Source organism: Mycteria americana (genome assembly GCF_035582795.1).
Source record: "Mycteria americana isolate JAX WOST 10 ecotype Jacksonville Zoo and Gardens chromosome Z unlocalized genomic scaffold, USCA_MyAme_1.0 Scaffold_18, whole genome shotgun sequence".
NCBI lineage: Eukaryota > Metazoa > Chordata > Aves > Ciconiiformes > Ciconiidae > Mycteria > Mycteria americana.
Genome location: NW_027445436.1, coordinates 13,453,504 through 13,472,903, shown reverse-complemented (window position 1 = coordinate 13,472,903; position 19,400 = coordinate 13,453,504). Strand labels below are relative to the sequence as shown.

The 19,400-nt window shown below is 41.4% G+C and overlaps 1 protein-coding gene across 3 annotated transcripts in view; it reads left to right on the top strand.

The window, feature by feature from the left end:
* The window catches only part of DYM (dymeclin), a 297,267-nt gene extending 279,757 nt beyond the window's left edge, over positions 1-17,510 (top strand). For all 3 annotated transcript variants that reach the window (XM_075488866.1, XM_075488867.1, XM_075488869.1), the window contains one exon: positions 14,884-17,510. In XM_075488866.1, coding sequence (XP_075344981.1) covers positions 14,884-15,033 — 150 coding nt within the window. In that variant the 3' untranslated portion in view covers positions 15,034-17,510. The remainder of the gene's footprint in view (positions 1-14,883) is intronic.
* Positions 17,511-19,400: the final 1,890 nt, after the last annotated feature.

Genomic DNA, 19,400 nt, shown 5'->3' with positions numbered 1-19,400 from the left:
GTTGCATATGTTGTGAATCTAATGAAAAGTCCAGTGCCAAATGCACTGCATGTGCATGACGTTGTTTCCAAATATCTTGCAACTTTGGTCAAAGCAAAGTAAAATTACGCTGAAATGCTCTGACATTTTTTTTTCTTCTCATTTGAGAGCTATTTCCAACTCATGTGTTCGTTTTCTACCACAAACCTTCAGTATAGCGAGGGTAGCTGAAAAGGAAAAAAAGTTGCATTTAAAATGGATTAATTTATTTGATTTAAAACCCACATTTTTTCTCATTCCATTAAAAAAAAAAAAAAGGATTAACCTCTTTTTAAAAAAAATATAAAATAATGTGGCAGAGGCCAACAATTTTATCCCAGAAGGTGCAAGATTTGGTGAGTTATGAACAACTGAATACAAGAGGGAGAAAAAAAATAATGTAACCAGCTTCCAATTATACTGGTCCAATTGCTCTTCCACTTTTAAGGTTTAGCTGTCTTTTCTGAATTAGTCTTTTAAATTAACTTTCCATAACATGTGGCAGATTGAGAAAACCAGTCCTCAGAAGATTTCTGCCCTGGTTGACAGATGAACTAGATAATGGAGTATAATCTTTTCTATTTTCATGATTTGACATTTTCACTTCTGTGTGTATGTTTAAATCAAGGAATCCAAATAAATTTGAGTACAGAATATAAATCCCAGACAAAATTACAGCTTTCATTGCAGTGTTGGGTTAAATGTAAACAGCATGAATGTTATAGATATCTTTTCATTAAATGCATAAATTAGAGAAATGTCTTGAATGTTTACAGCAGCTACACCAAGAAAAGTGAGAATGAGGAAGAAATGTACTTTGTCAGGTGATGGCTGCCTCAACTGCATTCCTATACTGAGTTTAATTTTGTCACAACCTTTGGTACAAGTTTCAGTGCTTCTCTCCAGTTGATTTACAGGCTGTTTGTTCCTGCTTAGGATGATTAGTGATGTAGATGGCCCTTTCCTGGCCAAGCAGGGGATTTCTCACATACATCAGCATCACTGCTGAGGACTCTGCTGTTAGGATTTAGAGGGCAGCTGGTTTAGGTCACCATGCCTTTCCTGTAGCTGTATTTGTTATGTAGTATCAGATGATTGCATTGAATCTTGAATCCATGTGGATTTAGGCTGGGTTTATGGTTCTTAAGGTTGTAACGCTCAACCCACAATCTGTTGAGCTTGCAAACAAGGAGTGATTTTTCTTGACCATGTTCTCATGTTGACTCCTTATACCCTAACAAAGCCTACTATGCTCTCTTCCACCCAGCTTTTCTCCTTGCACTTAATGATCATACTAGCACTCCAGGTAGGTGCTAAGTGTTTCCAGCCACCATGGGCTCTTAGAGCACGGGAGATGAGGAAAGACAGGGAGTCCTGCAGGACATACATCGCATTTACTCCTTGCGTGCCAGCTAGGTAATTTATACTAGTTCTTTGTCACAAAAGATGTTAAAACTATGGAGAGACCAATCAACCTGTGGCTCGTGAGCTGGGTTTGGCTTGAGGACAGTATAGCAGTGGGGTGAGAATTTCTCAGCTTGATAATAGTGTAGCAGCATCCAGAAGCTCCAGGAGGAAGACTTCCCTTCCTTTGCCACAGCATGTTAGGTATCAAAAACCCCAGCAAGGATTGTTTTTTACAGATAGGAAACCAGAGGCTTATATCAGATAGCTCACTGAAGGAAGGTCTGCTAGATGGTATGAGCAACTGGCAGCTCCAAAATAGAGCAGGAAATTTTGTATCTATGGAGTAGAGTGGGAGAAGAGCACAGCCCTTAAACTTATGTGTTGTCCTTAACATGAGACCCATGAGATTCAAGTGGTGCCTGTAGCTCTGAACTTGGAGTCAGGCAGCAAAACTTTATTTGAATTCCTCATGCTTATCTGTCCCATCAGGTTTTGCCAAGCTCCGTCCTCCTGTGCTAAGGCCAGCAAAGACTGATTGTTGTCACCAGGGTAAACAATCTTGACCTGAATGCACAGGGAGGAAGGGGGCAGATATCTTCAATAACAGAGGGACATATTAGCATTTATGAATAAATGACTTTTAAAATTCCCCAGCCTGAGATGGGGAGTTCTCTAGAACTGTTTGATTCATGTCCTAAAGTCAGTCTTTAGCAGAATAGGAGGTCTTAATACAGTTAAGGTCAGTGAAGGCAAACAAATCTGGAAATACTGCATCTAAAGCATAGTAAAACAGAAAACACAAGTAATTTTCATGCATTATTGAAAGAGCAGCTCACTTGAGGCCCTTTTTCAGATTAAGGTGATTGTTTGCATTAGAAAAAAAGCAGTTTCACTATAGGAGAGTGCTACTTTTTAAACTGGTGGCTTCAGGAGGACACCAAGCATACAGATCACTTTTTGGATGCAGTCAGCTCCTGACTCCCCATACTTAGCCAGTCAAGGAGATGCAGTTGCCCAGCTTCAAGACTCATAAAGATGTCCTCCACCTTGAAGGAATCCTTGTCCTACTCATTAGTAGCTATCCCTTTCTCCCTCCTACACACTACTTGTCTCTATCATTGATGAAGGCTTGTTTCCAGTAGCTAATTTGAACATGCTATCACAACCTTCGTGTCCTTCATGAGTAGAATAGAATATAGAATAGAATGAACAACCTAAAAATCTATTTAAGAAAAGGGACCCTGGTTATATGTTGAGGTCAACTTAAACCCCCCTGGCTTGGGTCTGTCTTCACAGGACTCTCGGCATTAGGGCAACTAAAAAAAAAAAAAAGCTGTGAAGTACACATCCGCAAAATAAAGAGTGTAAACGTCCACATTTGGCACCAATTCCTCGGCTTGCGGTCCCAGCAGAGATAAGGCTGCAGTCTGGCACCGCATGCTGTGGCTGGCGAGGTTTTACTGTCATTTCACGTTTTGCTCCTCAAGACAAATAAATTAGATTTCCTGCATGTAGCAGGGTGGTGCTGCTCATCTCACGGCACAATTTGTCTGTTTGCTGAGGCTTGAAATACTTAAGAAAGGAGTATGTCTGTCGGCGTGTACATTTTCCAGTTCAGGGAGATTAGGGAGCCAAAGGTTTGCAGACTCAATAGGGGTGTTAGTCAGTGTGTCCTGAACCTCAGGCAGATAAGGGTCTGCTTCCTAGGCTGCCCTGATCTGAGAGTTAACAGTTGGTGACAGAGAGTCTGTTTCTGTTCTTAAGTCATTGTTATCATTTTTTGTAATATTTACAGGCCTGGCTCTCTCAGATTAAAAAGTACAAAATCAAAAGGAGGTCTTCCTCCATGGGTGCTCGGGGGGGGGGGGGGGAGGATGTTTGGGCTTGGCGTGCCACCCCGCCGCCATGCTGGGTGGGAGGGACCAGAGGAGGATGTTGGCTCGGGCTTTGTCTTTGTGGCTGCTGTTATGTAAAAGTCAAACCTTGTAAAATGAGCCGCGAGGAAATGTGTTGTAAACGTCAGCCTCCGCAAGGCAAACTGAAGGTGTTAGACCCCTCTCCCTGCTAAATTTCATTTCCCTGGTTGATGCACAAAGCCAAAGTCTAGGCAGTGTTTTGGACCCCTGTACAGTGATAACGGAGAGGAGCTTGGTCCCAGTTGTCCAAAGTAATGTTCTTTTTGGCTTGGTGGGATGTTTTGGATGCTGCTGCAGCATAGCACCAATTTCCAGTGAAAGTATGTCTGGGACCTCGTCACTAGAAAAATATGCAAACTGAATCACTCTGCTCTTCTCCTGCCACCTTTTGTGTTGGGGGAATATGTTCTACGCAACTAAATGAGAAAACAAACAACTGTGACATTGTAGTAACTCTGACTTTTGGTTGAAAGAAACAGGCGGGTGAAAACAGCATTTTGACCTCTCGATCCTCTGCCTCTGTGCTTCAACTGGATAATCCCAAGACTGTATTAGGGCAGCAGAGAGGGCTCATATAGGTAGTTTCCAAAAGGAAAAATCCTTTAACTATGAAATTAGCGTGGTTTATGCTGTCAGCATACTTCAGTCCCTTCCTTCCCATCTTGGAGCCTGAAGAGCAAGGAGATGAAAATCAGTGCTAGAGACTTCATAGGTGGTCACCAACTCTCCACCAGCAAGCGCAAGGTAGGACTGAGTCTGTAAAGATGGACAGTGAAATTTCCAGCTCCTTTCCCAGGATGGGGGAAGAAAAATCTAACCCTGGGCATGATAATTCCTATGAAAAAGTGAGAAAATGGTAATATTTACATATTAGGAAGATGGGTCAGAGTTTGTACATCATCCAGACAGGGCTCCTGAGGTGAGTCCCTCTCGCAGCAAGACAGTGTTTGCTCTGGTGCCTTACTGAAACACAAAAATGTGGGTCATGTTCTTGAAGCTTAATGGTTTCCTTCATTGCCACACTCATAGCAAACACCCTGGGCTCATTTTGCATTGCTGATTGCATGGCACACACCATGGCAAGAGTTTTATTTGCACAACTGCTGGGTTTTTGGTGGGAGTATGTCGTGGTTTAGCCCCAGACGGCAACTAAGCACCACGCAGCCGCTCGCTCGCTCCCCCCGCGGTGGGATGGGGAAGAGAATCGGAAGAGTAAAAGTGAGAACACTCGTGGGTTGAGATAAGGACAGTTTAATAGGGAACGCAAAAGCCGCACGCGCGAGCAAAGCGAAGCAAGGAATTCATTCACTCCTTCCCATGGGCAGGCAGGTGTTCAGCCATCTCCAGGAAAGCAGGGCTCCATCATGCGTAATGGTTACTTGGGAAGACAAATGCCATCACTCCGAATGTCCCCCCTTCCTTCTTCTTCCCCAGCTTTATATACTGAGCATGACGTCTTATGGTATGGAATAGCCCTTTGGTCAGTTTGGATCAACTATCCTGGCTGTGTCCCCTCCCAGCTTCTTGGGCACCTGGCAGAGCATGGGGAGCTGGGAAAAAAAGTCCTTGACAAGTGTAAATACCACTTAGCAACAGCCAAAACATCGGCGTGTTATCAATATTACTAAAACCCAAAACACAGCACTACACCAGCCACTAGGAAGGAAATCAACTCTATCCCAGCCGAAACCAGGACAGAGTAGAAGAGGTCGGGCATCAGCGAGAGGTTTATCTGGGGTTTGTTTTAGGACGATGGGATGGTGCCTTAGCCTAGGTGGAGCAATTGTCAGTGATGTTATCTGGAGTGCAAAGCATTTCCACGATAAACAACATTCCTCATATTTTAGACTAATCTGCTATCAAAATCAAAACAGCTGCTGTGACTTAAACAGTAGCACTTGCTGATAGAAATTTAAAATAGATAGTTGGCTCTAAGATGTGTGTAGATTCGCTATGTATTTGAGTATATTGCTACACATATTAGTATATATTCATTTTTCAGCAGGATTATTTTCTTCAAACTCTCCATTGTTCATGTGCTTCATAAGCCATTTTAAAACTTTTCAGGTGAGTTTTTCTTCACTGTTAAAGTTTAATAAATTATATCAATTAGATTAAAAGCGTGCAATTCACTTTTCAGATAATAATTAGCAGATAGTTGTCTCTGATGTGAAAACTGGATTATTGGTTGGCATTTATAGTATTATTTTTGCTTTAAAAAAAGGTTGATGAAGGGAATACAGATCTTTAATTTTTATCCAGAAGTTGGAGCAGACTTTGTAGCCCAGATACACGAGTTAATTCTCTGCCATCTTTACCAAGAGGAGTCTTTGCCTTTTTCACCCCTATTTTACCCTCCTTCGAGTTCCTCCATGTTGTTGCAAATAATCAAATTGTATGGGAGGAATTCTTTTGATCTTTGGCAAGTCCTGAACCATAAAAAGCCCTTTTTGTTTTATATAAGGGTTTCCCCACTGACCAGGTGATGCTGGGGCTCTGAAGGCACTGTGAGCTTTCTCTGGAGGGACCAAGCTTCTCACAGATCTGCTGGTTGACTGTGCATTAATCGATCTTCCCCTGCCTTCACTTGCTTGATAAACTTAATATTTTCTGTCTTTGGCAGAGTGATCCAAACAGTGCACATACGGATTTAGGACAACTTAAGTTTTTGCCCAATTTGAGACCTTCAAAGAGTTTATTTTTCCCTCCCTTCTTGATTTACGTGATATGTAAAAGTGAGAGGTTCCCAACTGAGTTATTAAAGCAAATTTCTTTGTTTAAAGTTTACATTTAGCATACTTGAAAAGTGGAAGATTTTCAACTGTCTCATTCATAAAATTATTCTGGTTTTCAGATTTTAATTCCCTAAATTCAAAAGCACACAAAGGATTTTACTTATTTATCTGAGTAGCCGGCATGTGTACATAACAGGATCACAAATGCTCAAGCGAGGTCAGGCACTCGAACTGTTTTTGTGAGTTGAGCCAGTAGCTTTCTTCTTTCCATGTCTTTAAATCTTTTCTTGGTTAGTTTTATTTCAGTTTTAAAAACATTCCTCATTTTTACTTGTCGTCATTTTGAGGTGGTTCATTTTTTGCTCAGATCCCATGCCTATGTTCTTTCTTCTAAAAGGCCTCTGTATTTTCAAAGAATTATTGTTGTTTCAGGTTAAGCCCTGAAGTGGATGAAAGTTCTGGGTTTTTTTGTTGATGGTACCTCATCTACACATCATGCCTTCGTACTCAAGCTAAAAGTGTAATTACATACATCAGTCTCTAGTCCTTTTTTTCTCATTATTTGGCAAAGCCAGCATATATTGTATTTTCTGCAGTGTTGCAAACGTCCCTGTAATGTTCCTGTTGCAGTTCCCTGTCTCTCTCTGGTCTGGCAGCAAGTCACGGCTCTGCCTGGCTTCTAGCTGTTGAGCTGTCATCTTGGAAATGTTCTGAAAAGATGTGTATACATCTAGACAACATGGTATACAGAACAATCCTGACATGGCAAGCAAATTTTAATTATAACTGTAAATCCTTGAATTGTGACTATATACGTATAATACATACAGTGTTATGTAGAGGTTAATGATGCTTAGTAGTACATAATATGTGATTCCTGCTTTAGGCCTTCATCATCTTCTTAATCTTTTTTTCCCATTCTTAAATTTCTCCAGGTAGACACAATATCCACGAAGCTGAGCAGGGATCCCCCTGTTTTCTCAAACTAACCGCTTAAGGGATTTTCTCTGGATCAGCTGTTCAGGTGGTACGTTTTCAGCCAGGTTTGCTGAAAAAGCTGCTGACCAGTGGTCCAATTTATTTACTGTCCTGTCTAGAATTAGCCTAGAGTCAGATGTTTCTGAGGTGGACCCAGGACAGCCTGAAGTGGGTACCTGGCCTCATCCTAAGCTCAAATTTATACTTTTGTACAGTGCTTTGGGAATTTGTATGGATTAAAGACTCTGTATGAAGACAAAAATAATTTCTATGGCACGATTTGGAGCTATTGACATTTATCAGCAATATTTCCTAGCTGTAAGGAAAAGAAACAAGTGTTTCTGACTCTCTAGAAGGACTTCAAAGCTGTCAGTGTTTGCCAACCTATCCTAGAAAGAAATGCAATCATTTTCTTTTTAGTGATGTGGTACTCCGCAAGGCTTTGCGCCCTGGCAGGGTTACTGCAAATATTTCACTTCTTTAAATCATTGTGTCTTTACCAATAAATATCTAGGCACAGCTGTTTGGTTGATTTTTTTCCAAAACTGACCTGGCTTCTCAGTACTCTCTCAAAAAAATTGTAATTGCTGAACTCTCACCAGAGGCACATCTGCTTCTCTGGTGGTAGTTCACATCTTACAGTGCAAATTCACTGTTTGCTCCCTGAGCATTTATTTTCCTGCAGCTGTGGTTGTGCAAACCTTTCAGATCTGAGTAAAACAGAAATCACATATCAATGATCCTAACTTGCTAAAACAGTTGTCTCTATAGATAAACTTCCCTGCCCTTTTGGACCAGGAAGATTGTATCTCATTAGATGAGTATGGGTTACTTACTGAATTTTACTCCCTGGGAAAAATGTTGTTTTCTACTACAGCTCATGTGATTGCTTAAACTGGGGATATTTAGCCCGTGCATAGATTGTTTTGAACCTCCTCTTGTCATCTTGAATTTTCTTTTTGAAAACCTCCTGACATGCCACTGTTTTCTTCTCCGTCTTTAAATTTGCACCTATTCCTTACACAGATCTTTGAACAAGACGTGCAGCTCATGCTTAGTCTAGCAGATTTCCTGTTTGCTTCCTTCATCTCCTCACCATCATCTCCTTCTGGGCTGTCTGTGCTTCAAGCCTGAGAAGGAGACAAAGATGATACTGGGCAGGTGTGGTGTAGCCCATACAGATATTTCACCAAAGCCACATAGACTTTCTGTCTTAAGTTAAAGAGAAGCACTGTAAATGCAAAGAGAACCAGAGACAGATGAAATGGCATTATCTCCCCAGAAGAATAAAATAATTGTGAAAATTCAATTTATCAGTATTTTAGAACAAGTACTGAGAAATTTTCTTCCATAAATTGTGCTCTGTCAAAGCACTTAAGTGCTTATATTTATATAAAAATTAAATATATCAATGTTTACATGTGTACCTGTATATCTGTACCATGAACAGTGTACCAGGCATGACTGTTGAGTTGTTTTCAAGATCATTGGCCATTAATTTGACTCAGATTGGGATTTTGGGGACCAGATTTCAAAATGGCATTGTGGATTTTGCAGACAAATATAAATGTTCTTCCTCTGCCCAAACTCCTTAAGGTTGGTATGTTTGGTGCACAGCAGGTTGTAGAACTAAACCTTACTGGGGTAAATATTCATTATGGCACTTATAATGAAGACTTGATATGGTGCTGAATTGGAGCCTTTTTTTTTTTTCTTTTTTTTTTTTCCTCTGCCAGTTTATGTATATTGCTAATAAGGTGCAATCCTGCAGATGCTTCCCAGGCAATACTATATTTAGCTGAAGCAATATGAAACACATAATTTGCCAGCATGTCATTAGGTTACCAAACAAGACTCATGGTAAGCTTTTCAAACGCACACAAATCCCATTTTCAGAAAGACTTTGAAGCTTCAAATTGATGGAAAGTTAATGTGAATTTGACTCTCAAATGTGTTCAGACTCCTTTGGAAATTGTACTTTTCTCCTAAACCAGTCACATGCTTTTGAAAATACTGACTCACATTGGATTGCTGTTTCAGAAATCGGTGTTTCTAACTGAGGACTCGAGGAAAAGAGGATTCTCCAGTTTTATGTTAATCCAATTCTTTGATTTCTTTCTTTTCCACAGCGACTGCCCAATTTCTTTGAGGGCTGCTTTTCATCCAGCCAAATATCTAGATCACTGAACAAGCAAAGACATAGCTTCGCTCCATCACTCTTAAAGCAGCTCCATCTGCCCTTGCTTACATTATCTGAGTGGAGATCATTCACTGACATGACACTGCAGCCTAACAGCAGCTCTGATGGTTCATTTGTGAAGGGAAGGGGATTTTTTATTTAATGTATGGCTCAAGTCTTCTAGCTCAAATGCCACTGGAGCCGTGCCAGGTGCTGTTGGCTGGCTGTGATGCTACCTTCCTAATCGTTAACTGCAAAAAAAAAAAAAAAAAAAAAAAAAAAGACATTGTTGAATTTTTGCAATAGGGGAGTTATTGCAGTTCAGTTCTGCATCTGTTCATTGGACTTCCTGTGGTTTTTCATCGAATCATATGATTGACAGCGCAGACAGTCTGCAAAGTTCTTGGTCTGTCTGGTTTATACCCTTGTCCCAACCACTAAATCTGACTTCTGCTTTGTCTGGCAGAAGAAAATAAGATAGGGTGCTGTGGTAGGTTGATTCACCAGAGCTGATAAGTGGTGTCTGTATTTAAATTGTGCAGTTCAAATCCTAGCGTTACCTCCGGCTCTCATGTTTTCAAGTACTGTCTCAGGTTGGTTTTAAACTAGCTGGGGTTGTCTCTGCTCTGGTAATGACTGGAGAGAAATGCAAATAATGGCTCCATTGGACCCATTTATGTCAGGGCAATGAGTTCAAAAACTTAAATAGCAAAGCGCACGGTTAACGAAGAACTTGTACATCGTTCGACACCATCCAGCTGAACAAATAGGGCTGTGAAGGAAAAAGAGATGATTTATCCCATGCCAAGACTTTTCCTCTATTATTAAGACTACCATTTAAGGTGCCTTAGAGTGGTCCCTCTTTTCAGAAAGTGCTAAAAATCAAGTTCATTTGGGTGTTACCAGCTGGGGAGCAAATGCCTTTCCAGGATTAAGTTGGACACAACAGCAGAAAAGCAGAAGAAAATGGTTTTCTACATTGCTGCTTTGACATGCCACTTTGGGAATTTTGTTAACTGTGATAAAACCCTCACCAGTGCTGGCTGGGGTGTCTTCTGGGAGTGCCCTGAGACTCCTGTGACCTGGTTGTTTTACAGCTCTCCTGAAACATTCATTTGGTGTCATCTCCTGTATGTCTGCAGCACATGGTGAAGGCTCCTGATCACTCATCCTGCATGCTCTGCTTCCAAATATAGCACAGAGCTGAATTTAAACATTCCTTGAATTACCATCTGTCAAAAATCTTAAAGCTTTATGGCATTGGTCAAGCTTTTTACGTGCTGTTTAACCCTTGCTGTTATAAATTGTTTTAAAGTCAATCTGATAAGGCAGAAACATTTTGAGGTTACTTAAATTTGATGATTTTGACTGTTAACAAATTTTGTTTTCAATGAGCACCCTAGTAGTGAAACAGTATGGGTAGTTTTTTATCTTAACAGTGGTAAATCTTGCAAGACAGAGTCTGGTGCAGAAGTTCTCTCCACGCTGGACCTCTAGGATTTCTCATTTTTAATGAATGAGAAAACATGGCCACCACACAGCCATGGATCATTGCAGTCATCTAAAGAAGTTGGGTTTGAATTGCTGACCTGGAAATCAAATTCTTCGTGTCTTGTTAGCAATGCATTGAGCTATCCTGGGCCCACTGTTCAGGGGGACCATCAGAAAAAGATCATTTCTGCCATTAGTTACCTTCTTTTTATGAAGATACATTTGAAATTGTGTGTATGTAATGGCAACATGTATTATATCTCTCCTTAAAAATCTCATTATCCTTGTCTACATTCCCAAGATAAACCTGCAGACTGTTCAAGGCATATGTTGTGTGTGAGAGAGTCCAGGCTGATTGCAGTGAGTTACAGTCTTTAATCTGAAATTTATTATTAAATTGCTATGGTACGATCACAATAGATGGCAACATTGATCAGTCTGAAGAAAGGCTTAATAATAAAATCAATGTATGACTGTTATTGCTTGAAAATATGAATACTATCTGATTTATTTTATGGTGTCCTTCCAGCTGAGAGATGATGGGATAGTAAGAGCTGAGCATCTCAGATGTAGCTATTGGAATTTTTAATACAATTTTACCTACTGTTTTAAAGCTTAAGATGTTTGTTAAGCTGCATGAGAGTCCAGAATAGTTCTAGATTAGTGGGACCATTCTGGACTCCCAGAGTGTCTGCAAAAATAGTAGCTATAATCTGTGACCCTGAAGGTGAAAAAAGTTGTCTGTGTTTAATTCAACTCAAATTGGCATCTTTAATCACTTTTTTTCCCTTCCCTCCCAGAAGGACTACTACATGCTGTAGTACTGGCTTGCAGCCACCTTTGGGGTGAACAATGACAGCTGTGTAAGGGCTTTTCTCTGCTAAGAAATGTTGCAGTGGTTTAATCATGAGGTTTAACCATTCATTCTGCTGATGCAATGCTGAATTGAACGTGTTCCTGTCTACACTGACCGCAAGTCAGGAAGCATTTAGGAGGGAAGTGGGGAAGATTACACTGAGGATAAGCAGAGTAGAATATCAGTTTAAAAAAATAATAATAAAAATCTACATGACAGCTTGATTAGAGTGAGGCTTAACCTGCTGAAAGAATCGTGGCGTCCTGAGAGGAGGGATGGGGTGGCAGAGGGGGAAGGCAGGCATGGCTTGAGGACTTGGAGCCGAGATGGGAAGGGATAGAGGATGTTAATGAAAAGGAGGATCTCACAAGGCTGATGAGAAAAAAAGAATGCTTGGGCAAGTACAAAATAGAAAGATACGCTAAAGAGAGACCATGAAGGTACAGTGGAAGGGAGTTGGGGATGGGAGACTAGGAGACAGGATGTTAGAGATGGGGGTGAGTATAGGTGCAAGACACCTAAGAGTGAGGAAACAAAATGATGTGGAAGATTAAACAGGCTGGTCAAAACAGATTTGGGGAGAGAGGTTGTAGAGAGGTGGTAGAAAATGGTTTAGGGGCACAAAAGGGCTATGAGGGAGAGCTTCTCTACCACAAACTGCATGTCTGATGCCAGAAATGAAACTTGCTGATGTACCTTTGAGATTCTGGGCTTTGAACTCAACAGGAGTTAGATGCAGAAGTGCCTTTAACAACCTTATCTTTTAGCTGCCTTAGCTCCTTAAACAGAGATAATAGTGCTGGAAACAATACCATCCTCCTTCCCTCCCTGATTGCTGTAAGGATGAGCTCCCCACATGTTCCGAAGTCATCAAGTACAATAATGACAGCCACACCAATGGCCAAAATGGTTCCTCCCAGGCTAAATATTGGCATCCAGCTAAGTAGAGCTGTGGTGAAGGATCTGACCCCAACATAAGCCAAACTGCAGCAGCTCCAGAATGTTGGAGCATACTGGAAGGTGACACCGACATCCTCATCAACGTAGGAGATGGCATGTGGTTGAATGAAGCTGTTCATGGAGACATGTTCCTCATAAAGCATAATGCAGGTGGCTTGGAGTAATTGTATACTCGGTATTTGCACCAAACTGTTCTAGTAACAGCAGCAATACAAGGAAAGAGGGGAATAGTTTCCATGTTTTCTGACTCCTGAGAAGCCAAATAACCTGGATATGTAAAAGTTAAATAACCCTGAAAGCCAAGTGGCCAAGAAGTGCCCCTTCAAAGGAGACTGTTCCAGCCAGAAGGGTCTTGTACCCTAAAGCAAGGAAACGGGACACTGTAAGCTCAAGAAAGATGATAGGGTATCCCTTCATTATTAATGGGCAAAGAGGCTTCTTAGCCATCGCTGTGCTTGTTCTGATCATGTCACACCATAGAGTTTATTCTTAGTCTTAGCCACAGCCTTATAAATAATAAAATGGGTCATGTTTTATCTTACCCCAGTGATCATTGTAATGCGGCTTTTATCTGAGACTCTGCCAAGCTCTTGACACAGATGACATTTAGAAGTAGATAAGATGATTGAAGAGCACAGTACAAAGGTAGGCTCAGCTCCTCCCCAAAACACACACTTACCAAGAGCAAATGCAGTGGGTTTGCAGTGTACGCGCTGCTTTGGGAGGGAAGAAATGAGAAAAAATTTGAAAATTGAGGATGCAGCATGTCTATCCAGTTAGGATGGGCTGGGCTAGCACATCTGATGTGTGTTAATTCTGGAAGTGCTTTGCTTAAAGCTGTGTCGTGGTTTAACCCCAGTCGGCAACTAAGCATCATGCAGCCGCTCGCTCACTCCCCCCACAGAGGGATGGGGGAGAGAATCGGAAGAGTAAAAGTGAGAAAACTCGAGGGTTGAGATAAGAACAGTTTAATAGGTAAAGCAAAAGCCGTGCATGCAAGCAAAACAAAGCAAGGAATTTGTTCACTACTTCCCATGGGCAGGCAGGTATTCAGCCATCTCCAGGAAAGCAGGGCTCCATCATGCGTAATGGTTACTTGGGAAGACAAACACCATCACTCCAAATGTCCCCCCCTTCCTTCTTTTTCCTCCAGCTTTATATACTGAGCATGATGTCATATGGTATGGAATAGCCCTTTGGTCAGTTTGGATCAACTATCCTGGCTGTGTCCCCTCCCAGCTTCTTCTGCACCTGGCAGAGCATGGGAAGCTGAAAAGTCCTTGACTAGTGCAGCAACAACTAAAACATCTCTGTATTATCAACACTGTCTTCAGCACAAATTCAAAACATAGCCCCATAGCAGCCACTATAAAGAAAATTAACTCTATCTCAGCTGAAACCAGGACAAGCTGGTACTGAAAAACAGGGCTTTTGTGGAAACAGTATTTTGTCTAGCCTGTAATTTCCAGGAAGGGGGAGGTGTCTGCATGGATGGGCAATAAGGTCTACGTGCACAAGTCCTGTGGTTACAGCCTTAGAGGCTGAAGTGGGACAGACGTGTGACACATTGTAGTTGAAGAGCTTGCAGGGTTAATTGCCACAGTGATGCCATTAGAGTCATTCTGTGTGCTCCTCGGCAACAGCAAAGCCAAGGCACAGAGGTAATGACCTACCCAAAACTACAGAGGAACCTGTAGCAAAACTGGAAGTGGCCTCCAAGAACCCACCCATGGAGCCAGGCTTCCCACTGTGCTTCCTGGAGGAAGAGCATTTTTCTCCTGAAAAAACTTGTACGTACATAAATTTTTTGAGAATTAGAGAGAAAAAGTCAGTTTGCCATAACACTGGGTTCCTGAAAATATATCATAGGCTGTTTATTCTTATGGCCTTTCCAAAGGATTCTCCTGCTAAGGAGCTGAGTACAATTAATAGCAAAGTGCTTTTTAGGGAAAACTGCAATAAACAGGTCTGTACGTGCACAAGCAAGAAGGCTTTTGTGGGGCTGCTAAAAATGATGGTTTTCCTTTGTGTTATGTAAAGGATTTTTGTGTTGCATAACCTTTGTGTTATGTAAAGGATTCACATGTTTAGTCTTTGTTAACAGGCAAATTGAGTGTGACCAACAGTAAAAGGGTTGAATACAATATGCCAATGTAGCATTCAGTTCAAAGAAGAAATTATAAATGATCTCTTTATCCCATAAATATCTTCCTTTGGGTCCAATGGTTCAGTTCCTTCTGTTATTTTTTTCACCAGACCTCTTTCTTCAGTGTTTATGTGGGCTCCATGTTTGCAAACAGACATGCAAACCTTCCCTCAGTAGACTTTGGTTTATTGTTGCAGAAGTTCCCCGAGCTGAAGTTCAAGTACGTGGAGGAGGAACAGCCTGAGGAGTTCTTCATCCCCTACGTTTGGTCCTTGGTGTACAACTCTGCCGTGGCCCTGTACTGGAACCCGCATGACATCCAGCTCTTTACTATGGACTCTGGCTAAAGGAGATGCCCCAGCCAAGCCAACTCAACTCTATCTTCTTACAGAAAACAAAACTCCACACCGCGTGTTAATACGTGATCCCTTCCAGTGTGCTCCCTCTGACTACAAAGCTTATGGAGAATGAAGCTTGCTGCTAGTGTACAGTCCAACATCGATGTTTTGGAAGCAGATTGCCACCGACACGCTGGCAACAGACCGTGGTGTGAGGAACTGACGGCTTGTAGGCAACTTTGTATTTATAGTCCTATAACTTAGAGCTTGTTTGATGAAAATGAGGCCTTACGCATGGGGTATGATGTTACTACCAACCACAAACCTGATTGTTCTTTTAACTTAATGGGGTAAATGAGGAAAGAGATTGCGGACTTTGATTTGGAAGCAGCATTTATATTTTCGTTTCTTGCAAGCGAGGCAGCTTTGATGGGTCAAGCTTTCTATGGTCTATTGGATTCTGCCGTGGGTTGCTCGTTACCTAATCCTGTGCTTTCACTCACAGCCCTTCATTTTGGTGGCACTGTCAAGGCTGCAGACATTAAATTGGTGTCTACACTGTCATCCGAGTGAACTAAGCAAGCAGCATATTAATCAGATTAGCTCCCAGGCAGATTCAAAACACTTGATTTAGATGTCATAATGTTTGTGGGAGGATTTTCAATAGCAAGTCTTTTGTTGTTGTTTGACTGGCAAATACTCTATAGAGGGCTAGAAACACCAGCTTTCAGAGTCAGGTCCCTTACAGACTTCTTTTACTGTGCTTCTGTACAAAAGCTGTTCCTGGAAATTGAACGTGTGGGGGGAAAAAAATCTCCAAAGAAAATAGTTATAAGATTGTAAAACAGACCAATGTCCTGTAAAACTGTGTGTAATGGTGACAGTGTCTCATGGGGATCCTTGGCAAAGTTCTGTGTTGAAAATCCCCTGTTTGCTATTAAAGGTTTTATGGCAGAAGTATAAATTTATCTGAATGTAGAATACTTCTCTTTTTTTGTTGTTTTAAAGTGTCCTTTCCTGATATACCTGTTTCTGCAGTTGGAAGAACAAAAGAAGTGGTTTGACCTGATTTTGAAAGAACATCTCATTTTTCAAAATGAGGATCATTTCTTCTCTGGGGAGGCTCCTGACGGTGCCCATTGCACATGCATGCAAGCACTCTAATTCCACATGCTACTATGTGGAGGACTGTCACCAGTGCATTGCATGCCAAAACATAAATATCAAGGAATTAGTTCCTCAACAAACATAGCAACCCCTTGTATTCACTGCCTGCTCCAGCATGTTCTGGTTACTGACCTGAAGAATTGGGTGCATTTGCTTTCAGACAGTCCTTCGAGTGGCTTTAAATAGAATTTCTTGCACCCTTTTTATTCCCTGAAGGATGCACTAGGATTGTACTTTCCTTTTACCTGCTTATTTAGAGGTGAAAGTCCATTTGAGTCCTACACAAATGGAAATGTTGGTGTTAAAAAAAAAGCTTTCCAAATTTATTTAAATATAGCTACCAGGAGCATTTAGGACTGAAATGACAGAAGCTTTTGAGAAAAGGCAATAGTAAGACTGGAGATACAGTTTTTCTTAGGAAAATATGAGAAATGAATGAACCGTGACTGAGCTGCACATAAGTTTATGCTGTGTTTTGGATTTATGGTTTGGGGTTTTTTTTGTCTTTGAGCAAACATCAAAGGGGAATGACTCTTCTTGGTTGTTGTAGTGATTTGTAATTTTGTCTTTATTAAAAGACTAAGAGCATTTGTGAGTCAGCAGAGCTGCCCAGCCTTTGGAAAGGTCAGTCTGAAGATGCACTTTTAAACTGTGGATTTTGAAGCTACTGGGATGGCTCAGCTTTCATCTGTCTTAACCACCCATGAGCACTTGAACCTGCCCTGAGGTGAGCACCCTCCACCCTGCTACCTTCAGCAGAAGTGGAGCACTTCATGAAAGAGGGCTTAGCCAAAGCAGATGCTTATCAGCCGGGTGTCAAACTGGAGAGAACCTGATTTTTCTTTGAAAGGGCTTTTTATAAAGAGAAGGGTATATAAAGCAGCAATCTGATAGAATAGGTCAAACCAGCTGCTGAATCAATGTAGGAGTCACACAGTAAATTATTTCTTGCTGTCCTCTTCTTGTGATGACATTGAATTGAAGTACAGAAGGAACAGGTTTGTTCTGATCGCATAATTTCCTTGTGCATTTAACTAATATGCAATGCTCCCAGGGCCCAGCTGGTTTGGAATAGCTGGAGTTACAATCCAAAGCCAAAATGGCAGAGCCAGACCAAGATTTATGCTGAAATCCATGCTAGCCCCATTGGCTCTGTCAAGAGTTTGAGCGTTATGTGGGTCTGTCAGCATCCTGAAGTCTGCAGTCTGGCACGGTCACAAATACTCTGTTTTCCTTCAGATCTGTAAAGTATCGCCTTAGGGATCCTTTTCATTACTTTGTGTGAAAGATTTATTATGCGTAATAAAAAAAAATTTAAAACAGTAAATACAGGCTGTAGTTGTATTTGTTTTATATGATAACTGCCACGTGGTGACATTTGACCAGTGGGTCTTAGTGTGGTCATCAGACCTAACATGCATGAAGTTTTATAATGTTCTTTGTGACGTGCAATAAAAATAATATTTTATTTATTGTATTAAGTAGAGGGTTGTTTAAATCTGTGCTTGGTGAAAGAAGGGACATGTCATGCTGCAATGTCATGCTGAATCCCACCTAATGGAGGGCTTTTGCCAACTCAACTTCTACAGTTGCAATAGGTACAGCCTGGAGGAGGCACTGGGAACATGCAGTTGTGGGTGGGAGCAGAGGAGGGACAGGACTGTCCCCTTCAGCCCAGACCAGACGTGATGTGTTGCTGCACCCTCAGTTGCTCTTTCCTGTTGTTCTGGCCACACCATGTAGGCAGATGGTGTCTCCCTGGTTTTTGGGGAGTGGGTTGGGTGTTGCACCAGGATCTTAGCCTTAACATGCCCATATTCTTGCTCTGAGTGCTGATCACTAGTGATACCATCTGCTTAGGCTACTCGAGTAGCGTTAGAGAGGGAAATCTATTGCTTCTGGGTTAGGGAGGAGAAGGGAGGTCCGCTCTGTCCTCACTCAGATAAACCATCCCTTCCAGAAGACCAAGTTTTTGGGAGAACAGTCAGGAAACCAAGTTGCTGTGTAAGTTGTTAGTGAAGTGGAGTTTGTGCATGTGAAGCCTGATGTACGTGTCCCTGATGAGGGAGAAATTGTCCTTCCTCAGTTAATTGAGAGAAACTCTGATCCCGCTATGAAAACAAGGTGGTGGGTTGGAAGCTACAAATGAGTCAGGCATCATTCACTTTGGCAAAAGCAGTCCAAAAACCTTCCAGATTTCATGGCATTTCTTGACCCTACTAGCCTAAAACTGAAGAGTATTAGACAAGTTACAGGAAAAAAAACCAAACTGTTTTCTACATGCCTGCTAGATTGTTGATCTATCAGTTAAACAGGAAAGGAAGAAACAAACAATCCCTCCCTCACTTATTTAGAAACTCGAAAGCTTTTTGTACAACCTTTTCTACTGGGCAGCTCAGTTTTATTCTTGCATATGTTATCTAATTCAGCCAACTAAAGATCAAATGCCATCTTATAGTTAGTCAACCCCAGGCTCTCTCCTGATTGATGGAGCTCAGTCTGCAAAAACCCTGGCTTCTGTGCTTGAAGACCAGGAGTTTTCTACACAATTGCACTGACCACTGTAAATCCTTTCCAGTCTTCACCCATCAGCAGGGTCTTAGCCACCTTACCTGGCTAGCTTTAAAAATTTGTACCATTGGTACCCATAATACTGTAAAATTCAGGGTCCCACCTGCTTTTGTGTTTGGTTTGTTGTTAATTTGTTGGGGGGGGTTATTATTATAATAATTATTATCTATTATTACAACAGACTAACTCACAACTAGCAGTGTTTAAGGTAACAGCTGCATGTCTGATAGCAACACACAACAGCCTTGACAGAGTTACCAGATTCAGAGGAAGGAAATGTTTACTCAGTACGTTCCTGTTCATAGTTGTAGTCTCTCTCCCTCCTCCCCAAGCCCAGATCGGGGTGCTAAGATCCAGATCAGGGCACTAATCTTGCTACAACTGTTCAGTTTGGGGAGCTTTTGCTTGTACTAAAATTTGCATGAAGGTTTTTATCTTTGAGGTTTCTCCAGCCAATATTATTGGGTTAAATTCTGTATCAAGCACATATCCACACCCAAAAGGCTCCAAGAGGGCTCTTTTCTTTTTAATTACACAACAGATAATCCATAAAATTGTCTTCAGCAGCATGACACAGACCCAATCATTTTTAACATTTCTGGCAATCAAATGTCACTTGTCATTTAAAGGGGAGAAAA